General features: G+C 42.0%; 1 protein-coding gene across 4 annotated transcripts in view; it reads right to left on the bottom strand.

Moving 5' to 3' along the window:
- Window positions 1-248: 248 nt before the first annotated feature.
- The window catches only part of rxraa (retinoid X receptor, alpha a), a 111,712-nt gene continuing 100,503 nt past the window's right edge, over window positions 249-11,457 (bottom strand). For all 4 annotated transcript variants that reach the window (XM_085793872.1, XM_085793874.1, XM_085793871.1 and 1 more), the window contains exons 7-11: window positions 8,890-9,019; window positions 7,442-7,574; window positions 5,469-5,560; window positions 2,509-2,614; window positions 249-878 (exon numbers count right to left, since the gene is read on the bottom strand). In XM_085793872.1, the coding sequence (XP_085649998.1) occupies window positions 731-878; window positions 2,509-2,614; window positions 5,469-5,560; window positions 7,442-7,574; window positions 8,890-9,019 (609 nt within the window). In that variant the 3' untranslated portion in view covers window positions 249-730. The remainder of the gene's footprint in view (window positions 879-2,508; window positions 2,615-5,468; window positions 5,561-7,441; window positions 7,575-8,889; window positions 9,020-11,457) is intronic.

The raw sequence follows: 11,457 nt of genomic DNA, 5'->3' as shown, positions 1-11,457 counted from the left end.
GATGTGTTCAGTCGAGTCAGGCAGTTCCTTTAAGCAGACCAACCCCCCACCCCGCCCCCCCACCGCTGTCCCTCCCCCCCCACCGCTGTCCCTCCCCAAAAGTAAGTTCAGTCCTGAAAGACGGAGAGGGCTCAGGTCCAAGTCTAGACAGCCCCAGGCTCTCCGAGTCCACGATTGTCCCGATCACAACGTTGAGTGTCCAAGTATGACATCATCACCTTTTTCTTTTCTTTTCTTTTTTTTTCAATTATACCTGGAAGCATAATCGTTGGTGTTTAAAACCTGATCATCTCTGCGTTTGCTCATCAAGGTGTAGGAACAGCAGAGATGAAAACGATGGCTCAATACGTTTCTTGTGTCCTCCGTTCTTCCTCATTTTCAGTCCCACTGTCGTCACTCGTGATGTCGTGTGAATTTCATATATATATTTCTTATTTATATATTTTTACAAAGTATAAAACAGACCCATTGACATGATGATTTCATTGTTGTCGAAACACATCGAAAGGGAGGAGAGAGAAAGAGAGAGAGAGGGGAGGGAGGAGGGGAGGCGAGGTTCTCCGTCCAAATTGTCACATGATCTGTCCCTTGCTGGAGACAGGATTTGTCTTTTTCTTTTTTTAAAAAAAGGACCCTGCTCCGTATCCATGGATGGTGGGAGATGTCGGAGGAGAGGGAGGAGGACGGGGGAGTGGGGAGGGGGGCGTGGAGGGCTCAGCCCCTCATGCTATTATGTCATTTGATGTGGAGCCTCTAGCATCTCCATGAGGAAGGTGTCGATGGGCGTGTCGCCGATGAGCTTGAAGAAGAACAAGTGCTCCAGACACTTGAGGCCTATGGAGCGCAGCGCCGGTAACCGCAGCAACAGCTTGGCGAACCTGTCACAACAGAAGAGCAAAAAACAAAACAAACTAAAAACACCGGACTGACACAGAACATCGGCGTGATGCGTCTGACGGGGGAGAGGGGAGGACGAGGAGATGATCCCCAAGCAACAACCAGTCTGGGTGCAGACTACATGACTACACACCACACACACACACAGCCAGTGTCATCAGAGTAATGTGCAGCTGTCACATGCTGGGCCTCGTGCAACAGCCACTCATATGAACACAAAGCTCTACCTGCAAGTTTGTTAAAGGGATAGTTCACCCAAAATTCAAATTTCACTCATTATCTACTCACCCTCATGTCGACTAAGGGCTGGGAGAAGTTTCAGAGTCCTCCGTGCCTTCTCTGAGTTACGGGGGGGGGTCCGCGCAGCAGTATTTGTCCATATAATGGTTGTCAATGGATACCAACTTTCTTTGTGCAAAAAGACACACCAAAAAACATCCAAATACCTCCATACTGCTCGTCTGTAATGTCCCTCTTGTATTGAAGCCCCAACATGAGAAATTGTTCCGCCGGTCAGTGGCACTGACACAGGAAGAGCAGTGAACTGAGACACTGGGAGCTTCCGCTACAAACAAGCTTAAAATATAGACTTATTTAATTTTTTTCGGAACAATTTCTCATATCGGGGCTTCAATACAAGAGGGGCATTACACACGAGCAGTATGGAGGTATTTGGATGTTTTGTGGTGTGTCTTTTTGGACGAAGAAAGTTGGTATCCATACACAACCATTATAACTCAGAGAAGGGACGGAGGACTCTGAAAATTCTCACAGCTCTTAGTTGACATGAGAGTGAGTAGATAATGATAATGATAGAAATTTGAATTTTGGGTGAACTATCCCTTTGAGAGAGGCATTAATTTGACTCATAATTGAGATTTTCAGTTTGTTCAGGCTTTGTTTGCTGATCTTTTTTTAACATTTGTGTTCATTTTTGTGAATGAAATTTCGCCCACAAACACAGTGGAGCGGCTCCTGGGGAGCGGCTGGCATCCATCAGGCTAAAACGATCAATTTGTGCAGTTTGGGAGAGTTTGACGACTCCAATTTGGAAGTTAAATACAAGCGAGCCTCCTGGAAAAGGTAAAAAAAGATACTGAGGGCACGAAGAGAAAAAAAAAATCCCACTTATGACAGAGCTTTAGAACTTATTTTCATTCTGAGATTTACAACACATAACAAACAAATAAATAGGTATAGTTAGGGGAAAAAATCAATTGATAAAACCACAACATCTGGGCAGGAGAAAGTGTGTATTAGGAGAGAGTTTGCTAGAAACAGCTGAGCTTTGTGGAATTTAAAATGATTTGAATCCACACCACAGCTACAGTAATGCACTGCATGTAGCTACACAAGCACTCAGCCACATGATAAGAGGACTGAACTAAAAGCTACTGTATTGATCAGAATGATTGTGTGGATACTGTATGTAGCAGCTGCAATCTCTCTCTCATAAAAGGCTTGTGTGCACTGAAGCTCAGGGTAAATAAAAGCTGTGTGCCCTGCCTCTCTTTTCATTTCTCTGTCTCTCTACCTGAGGACTGCACGCTTTCCATCAGCAGCAGAGTGTTGGGGATGTGTGCATCATCATGTCTGTGTTGGTCTTCATACCTGCCAGGCTGCTCGGGGTATTTCTGTTTGCAGTAGGCCTCTAACGACGCGTAGACTTTCTCTCTCAGGGCTTCTACCTCACCCGGGTTGGATAAACCTTTAGAGTCTGTGGAGACGCAGAAATAAAACATAAACAAGAATAAGAAGGAGATTTGAGCATGGTTTTTTTTGTGTTGTGAACAACTCAACCGGTGTAGCTGGGAGCTGAGTGCCTTGCTCAGCGGCTCCTTGCAGGACTTCATGAAGGAACACGAGACTAAACTGACAAGTTGAGTTTTAACCTCACAGCCTCATTGTGGACGTCTGTCATCTCATCCAATTAGGACTGTGATTTCAAAGCTGCACTAATATAAAGCTTCACCGGACGACTCATCTGTGATTAACAACACAAACACGTCACTGATTAACATTTCTGATGAACAAAGCTCCGCACAATTGATCAACACTGAATGAACATTTGTTGTTAATGGCCGGACCAGATGACACAGTGTGGGAAAAGGGAGGACTGAGGGCCTTTTTAGCCTCAACGTCCCCTTCTCCTCGGCCCCCGCCGGTGCTCTCTCTCCCTCTCTCTCCCTCTCCTCGCGGACCCTAATTAACAGGGAATAAAGCTGAGAAGTGAACCGGGGCCAGTGGGTCTGGACGCGGCCTGAACAAAATGTGGAGCACAGAAGATCAGTGTGCGGGGGCGGCGGTGGTTGTGTGGGACAGAGGGAGGCTCCCACACCGGGTCATTAAAAACCGGGGTCACACTGTTTAGTAAACTTTGGTGCCGTGTGGAGGAGATTTAAATACAGAGCAGAAACACTGACAGCAGGAGTGACATGCCACTGCACAGCCTGCTGCCAGTGTTTGGACTGATTTTGGAAAGATGACATGACATGTATATATATACCGTATATATACACACACACTATATATAAAACTGAATCAACGTATCTCAATGAATATGTCTAGAAGCCTTTTAGACATTGTGTTTCATAATGACTGTACTTGTTTTCCCTGATTGTGTGATTATTACTTATGTGCTGTTTTCCCTCGTGTCTGCTTTATTTGCTGTGTGACATTGTTTTACTGACTTTATGTGCTGTGTTGCCAATGTTATGATTTTATTATGTAATTAGTATGAAGGTGTTTTTTTTAATCTTGTAATCAGGGTGCTATTGAAAAAGAGACTGGCTTCCTTGAATAAATAAAGGTCTGTCTATCTATCTATCTATCTATCTATCTATCTATCTATCTATCTATCTATCTATCTATCTATCTATCTATCTATCTATCTATCTATCTATCTATCTATCTATCTATCTATCTATCTATCTATCCATCCATCCATCCATCCATCCATCCATCCATCCATCCATCCATCCATCCATCCTTCCACCCACCCACCCACCCACCCGTCCGTCCGTCCGTCCGTCCATCCGTCCATCCGTCCATCCATCCAATACATGACCCTTACATGACCCGTTCAGCTGAATTGCTGCTACTCAAAGTTCCTCAAGTCTGTACATGTATTGGTGAGACTGCCTTTTGTTATGATGCCCCTAGCTCTTGGAACTCACTACAACACATCCTGAAATTAGACACACTCCCTTCACTCACTCACTCACTCACTCACTCACTCACTCACTCACTCACTCACTCACTCACTCACTCACTCACTCACTCACTCACTCACTCACTCACTCACTCACTCACTCACTCACTCACTCACTCACTCACTCACTCACTCGTCACAGGACTTTAATCATAGATAACCGTGTTTCTAATTGTAATTGTTTCAGATGACTGTCTTGGTCTTTCTTGATAAATGTATATAGTTGTGTGCAATCAGTGTCAATATGTTTATGGCTTGTCAACTTGATGGCATTGAAAATGAGGGTAACCTCAATGTCTCCCGAGAATAAATAAAGGTTATAACTCTCTCTCTCTCTCTCTCTCTCTCTCTATATATATATATATATATATACACACACATATAGATAGATAGATAGATAGATAGATAGATAGATAGATAGATAGATAGATATTGATGGAGAATATAAATGTATATATAATCTCTGCTGCATAGAGGTGGTTTTACAAGTCATATGCAAGTTTCAATTCTAACATCCTCAAGTCCAACATCAAATCCAGGTCCTTGTTGCATAAATGAGGTTGAGCTGAGTCACCGTCACTAAAACCTAAACTCATACTCCACCCAGCATCTCAAATTTGAGCATCAATACACTTTATAAGGGCTGGAAATTTCATGTAAAACATTTGCAGTTCCCTCACTCTTGACATCACCTTCGATTCAGTGCTGCACAAAGGATCCCAGTGGTGACATGTTTTTATTTATTTATTTTTCTACTGCAGCATAATCCTCTTCTCCATCCATATGCTCAGTCTGTTCCAAACATATGGCTGAATACGCTGCCTCTGTGTCCTGCTATCATCCTTTCTGAAGCTATAAACCTCCACCTGAAGATCCACATTTCGGCAAAAATATGTTTTTTGGAAAAAAAAAAAAAAAAGTACCAATGTGCAGTAGGGAAGTGGATTAAGCTGCAGGTAAAGTTTGAGAAGTTTCTGTGGATGTCTTGGTTCTAACTGTGAAAAGTTGTCACCACTGGAATCAACTGTGAATAAATTCAAGGTGAGTCAATGAGGAAGCAACACCATTTTCCAGTCCCATTTCATATGCAGAGAGTTTGTGCTGAGGATCATTTCAGGCTTAATAAGTCATCTTTTACTCAAGTAACATTAAGATCAGTTGAATGCTGCTATAACTACTCAGAGGGATCTTTGAACTTTATAATAAAAGCTCTACTTGTGCTGTGTTCTGATAAGCAGATGATTCTTTTAGCTCAAAGTGGAATAAAAAGAGCGTTTTCAACAGTGTGTGCTCTTCTAAAACCCACACATCTTCCAAAACACCTCATTTGCACTTTCACAGCAAATCAAAATGTACATACCTGGATTGAAAAGGACTATAGCTCGAAGGCACCCCAGTTCTGTCTTATCCATCTGCATGTCCCTCATTTTAGACACCAGCTCTGTGAGCACTCTGCAGGAAGAAGACACACACACAAAACAAACACCCACAAAGTTAGAGTTAGAGATTTGCCTCATTTAAAATCAGATGTAGTATACAGTCACAAGTGTGTTTAATCCTTCTCTGCTGCTAGACTACGAAAAGAAAAGTTTACAGGAAACCATTTGAGTTGAACTGGTAAGTTTTTTTGTAAATGACACACCAGAGTTCATATAAATTATCCACATCTAGACAAGGACATTAAAAATATGCTTTAACTACCATCCAGCTCACGTCTATTTAAAAACAAATAGTACACACAAGCGTCCCCTCAGCCCACAGAGGCACCGTTAGATCAGTGGAAAAGTTTACAACCCTGCAAAGTAATTATATTTAGTACATGGTTTTCATAAAAGGAAAGCCACAGAGTAAACACAAGCTGTAATCTAACACCCGCACTCCCACTGTCTGCGTGTGACATCACTGGTGGGAGGGTCGGTGCGCCGAGTCGCTCGAACTCCTCACCCCTCTTTGACTCGGTCACACCCTCTCCCCGGCGCTCTTTATTTTCCCTCACACTCCGTTTCTTTCTCCACCCCCCAACCCCCCCCTCGCCCTTGGATAGTAAAGTCAATTGTGGCTCTTAGCTCATTCTAATTCAATTTGCTCTGAGGAGGAACAACAGGGCTAGAAAAAAAGAAAAAAAAAAAAAACAGAAAAGGAGACGACTCAAGTGTTTAAGTTAATCAGCCTCTTCATTTGTATGGTGAAGAGAGAGGGGAGTAGATAAAATAACATTATCAGTTCTCTGTATCTTAATGCTTGCCACAGTTAATGCAGAGAGTGAATATGTCCTGTGGCTGTGAGCGCTGATGAGCCAGCACAGAAACAGAAGCTGCTGATTGGACGAGCAGAGGCACGGGAGAAGATATTCAAAGATACACAACAGTTAGAGTGGCTCTAATGAAAGCACCTGCAGCTTGTGTTGCCAACGTGAATTAATTAATTCAGAATAGTTGAGAAATATTACTGAACACTAACAACATTTAATAAATAATATACAGTTTGCTTGTTGTATCTTTTATAACTTTCTGTATGTGAGCTCAGCTCCTGGTGTAACGCTGCAGACTGCAGTGTCAGACAGCTCGCTGCCCTGGAACGTCAATAGCAGTCACCAGGGTGGTTCCTACTTCCTACACACACATACATACACACACACATCTGACTTCACTGTGACTGGCTTGTCTGTGTTTGCTTTTTTTTTTGTTTCATATTTTTTGAGCAGTTCAGTATTCCTGTGTGACCCCTGATGCGTACAGGTGTACATATTTAATATACTGGAGCCAATCAATAGTTCCTGCGCTGCTTTGCCTTTCATGAGGCAGGCATGGGACTTTTCAGACTAGGTGTAACATTTCAGCCAAAAAAACTTTAATATGCTGTGAAAGATTAAACCACTTTTTAATAAAGAATTTCTGATGTTGTAACTAATGTGTTATTAGTAGTTAATACATTTTCATAGGTCAGTAATAAGGCATTAATAAAACCTAAACAAGACAAAAAAATATGAATGTGGTCAAACAAAAGGTGTCATTATTAATTGATTCTTACTGATTGATAAAATATTAATTAACCATTAACTAATTAAATCAAAACAACTTATGAAATACAGTGAATGATTACATCACACTAAAATACAACTCTCTTTCAATGGGTTATGTAAGTTTATAATAAATAATTCATACTTTAAAAAGCAAGCAGTTATATGGCTTCAACAAGAGTGCAATTGGATCATACATTGCGAACAAGCTAACAGCTAACATACAGTCCACCTCACTCAAACACTAGCTGCTGTACTTTGCATTTACATTAGGACATCAGTGGAGGAATGTTAAGAAATATAGTAATGATGACCTGTCAAAGATGGCTCCCACTCCGGCACTATGAGCGCTGTTGCGGTGTACATGCAGCCCGGTTGCCAACAGAATTCCGTCTTTAACCGCTATCGAACGGTGCGAAAATGATGCAATGAGGAGCTCATTCCAACCTGAGGGAGAGAGAGAGAGAGAGAGAGAGAGAGAGAGAGAGGGGGATCGAGGAAAAGTATGAGAGAAAAAAAAAAACTCCAAGCAAATCCCTGTACAGAAGTTCACACAGCATTCAAGCAAAATGAAACTGACAACAAAGGGAGAATTTCAATGAATCAATTAAGCTGTGCGGCAAAAAGCGTGCAGCTTTCTCAAGCACAGGCATCAGGTTATTACTAAGACATTCGAGTCATGCTTTCTGAGGGACAAGCGTGTAAAAGGGATGAACTGCGCCTGCCATCACAATAAAGACAACAGCCTTGATGTGCCAAAGCAGGGGCTTGACACAGAGAGCACTGAAGACACAAGACGCTGCCTTTTGAGTGACAGGGCTCCTTTAACTGTTCTGCCTGGCAACACTTGCCTCTTCTCCCCAGAGTTGAGTTGGGTATGAGAGGAGCTGGGATGCTTTTATCTGTGATACAGCAGAACTAAAGCGGTTATTTATAGAAAACCTGAGAGCCGAGAAGAGACGAGCTCTCCAGAATAATGTCTCTCTCTGCTTTGCTGAAGTCTCTCCATCAGTGTATGAGCGAAAGATAAGGAACGATGGGAGGATCTCTCTATTTTTTCAGGGTAAGGAATGGGTGTGTAATAGCTTTTTTTTTTTTTTTTCCCAGAGGTGGATTTAGAATATAATGGCGTAATTAGGAGTGACAGGCAGGCAACAAGGGCAATGTGTTGGGAGAACCCAAAAGACCTTCCTGCATGTGATGTTGGTGAATATAACAGAAGTGACAGATGATTCACTCTCTGTTTTACGTTGCTGCTTCTGTGATCCTGAGCGGTTAACTTGCTTTTTCCCATACAGCAGATACGCACAATGAGCCCATCTGACCTTGATGCGTCTGACGTTTGTTTCAGTCACATGACCCACAGAGTTATTCAGCACATTAGTCTATTCAAGTTCTATTTCCCTTACATTTTTCTACCCAGATACAGAGAGCTAGCATTCACTCATGTCTGTTTTCTCATACTGTGGGAGTTTTTTTTATTCTTTATCAAATTCTTCTATTTTCTTCCCACTGACATTCTAACATAAATGTGCATCCAATGTTTTGCAGGATTGTACCATTTGAGCATAAAATAGAAGTTATATAGCATTTAGCTTTTCAGTCCCTGTTCAGTTGTGCATTATTGTATGTCAACTCCTGGTGCCAGGTGCTTTGTATTCATTTATCTTGTAGTGGGGGTCTTTTTAAGACAGAGTCTTGGGTGTCAGTGTCTATTTATGTACACCAGTTCTTTATGTTGTTGAAGCCCTTCGTGACTGACCTGCTCTTAGAAGGATGACCTGGTCGTCCAGCGGCAGCTCAGAGAAGTGGGGGATCCTCTTGGCCCACTCCACCAGGGTGAAGAGTTGTTTGTCGGCCGCCTGACAGATGTTTGTCACTGGGTCGTTGGGCTGCAGGGAAACAGACAAACACACGCAAATCTGGATCTTAGAACCTGAGGTTGAAATGAATAGGTGTCATATTCTTGTTTTAGCCTGTTTCTCTTGGCTGAGGTTTCAGGCTGAACACATTCTGACACACGCACGCACACACACACACACACACACACACACACACACACACACACACACACACACACACACACACACACACACACACACACACACACACACACACACACACACACACACACACACACACACACACTTTAGCCAACCTGAGTACTACGCTGTGAATAATTTCCTCTGAAGAGGAGCAAGTGGGAAGACAAAACAAACAGTGATTCTGTCCCAGTTCGTGGAGGAAATACCTGCAGAGAGCTGCTGGTGAAAAAACAACTTTCACTGTGCAGACTCTTTCTTTGGGGACCTTTTAGCCGACACACAAATCAGCCTTTTGGACAGCTTGGGGAGCTCAAGAGGCCCCTCTTGACACTCCTCTGACACTTCACCACAGAACAAGCTCTTAGGAGCTTGAATGGGACAATTACCAGACCAAGCAAGGCTTTGTAAAACTGGGAAATTATTGCGTACAATGAATATTCATATTTACTCAAGGTAATTGTTACAATAATCACTGTGCAGCTATTCTCCAGGTCATGTTACAGATACTAGACTCAACTAATTAGCTAGTTTTGAGCTAGTTTTCTACTAAAAACTTAAAAGTTCATATATTTTATGGTGTTTTTCAAAAGATTCATTGTCGTAATTGAAGGTCAACATTTCCAGTTAAGTCAAAGAAACCATTAGTTTCTGCTAAATGTTAAAAACAAGCTTTTCTTGGTAGAGGAGGCTGGCTAATACACGTTGTAGTACATCGTCCATTTAGTGCCTAAAATAGGAACACTAACTAGTTCCCCAGTGATATAAAAGGTCCAGGTGAATTAAGGAAAGCTACACTCTTTTATTGATTCCACTTCATTAGACCTACTTAAGCCTCGGAGAGAGGAGAGCATAAAAGCAGGAAGGAAGGCTGTGTGCGGATCTTACAGCTCTTAGACTTGGACATATCTATTATTATGGCCATTATGGTCTGAAACATATTTCTAAGAACTCTTCCTATTTCACCAGCAGATGAACAGTTGTGAAACTGCCTACTGCTTTTTCTTTTCTAGTGCATTTCTTTTTATCTTTTTTTTACGTTCCCGTTGTGTATGAAGTGAGATTTCCTTATTGTCTCAGAACTAGGTCTGTTTATCAATTGTTCTATCAAATCTGCTTTAATTATTTTATTACATATTATTTTATCTTTTATTCATCACTCAGAAAACAGCCAGCCAATCAGAGGAGAGGCTCAGAGTCTCCTCTTTTCTGATTGGCTCACTGACCTGTTGTTACTAGAGCTCCACAGAGAAGAGAGAAAGACAGAGAGAGAGAGAGGAGATGCAAAGCTACACTGAGATCGTTTTTGATTCCTCAACAACAATCTCTAAGAAAACATTTTGTCCACTCTCCTCTAATAAGCAGGCATATTTGTCTTATGGATCAAAATATGAGAGAGTTAACAACAGTGGTGTCACGTAAGAGAAACTGCTAATTTGTCAAACATGAAATATAGCTACATATAAACACCCTGGCTTTAATATATGCACTGAGTGCCTCTCATGTAACTGATCATTTCTATGTGCAATCACAGAACTAGTTCAAATACAAGGACTGCCTGTCCTTAACTGTCCTCATTCATCAGATTGGGAGGCAATATTCCTTAACCCACAGGGAGTTTATGAAGAGTGGTGAAATACTAATGCAACAGACACACTGACTGTGTGACTGACTCAAAACAATGCAAATCCATCTGGGCAGAGGGGGGAGAAAAGAAATCCAAAACAATACTGTCAATCTCCAACGAGTAATTTATCATCATCCCAGGAGTGCATACCCCTGACATGTAAGTGAGTCAACAAAGACTCCATGCACACGCGTTTGTGCATAATTTTAAATCAAGTAAACATCCTTAAATTCCAAGTATCCCTGTGTGAACTCGCACTCTGACAAAAACTCAAGCAAGTTCTCCCCAACTTCCTTTGCCAAATCCCACAGATCGATGGTAAAAGCTCAGAGGATCCCAACATCAACTGCAGCTCTCCAGAGAAGATTAGTTCAAGATGAAGGAGAAAACATCCCTCCACTCACACTCTCCTTTAATAATAGGCAGGCCAGAGACTCTCCCATCCTCTCCTCCACGTTCCCTCCCTGCGGTTTGAACCTCACGCTGACTGCCGAGTATCACAGATATGCAGCTGAAATATGAAAAAAAACTTAAACCAGACACAAAGACTACACTGTTTTTTGAAAACTGAAAGTTGTCTCTTTTTTTTCTTCAGGGGAAGAAAGAAAACAGGCAACTTATGAATATTTCAGCATCTGATCTCCGTGGGAGACGTGGACGG

This window comes from Trachurus japonicus, chromosome 12 (genome assembly GCF_045865225.1).
Source record: "Trachurus japonicus isolate A0001 chromosome 12, Traja_1.0".
In the NCBI taxonomy this organism is placed as follows: Eukaryota; Metazoa; Chordata; class Actinopteri; order Carangiformes; family Carangidae; genus Trachurus; species Trachurus japonicus.
Note: the sequence above shows the minus strand (reverse complement) of the source record. Positions and strands in the feature narration are given on the sequence as shown.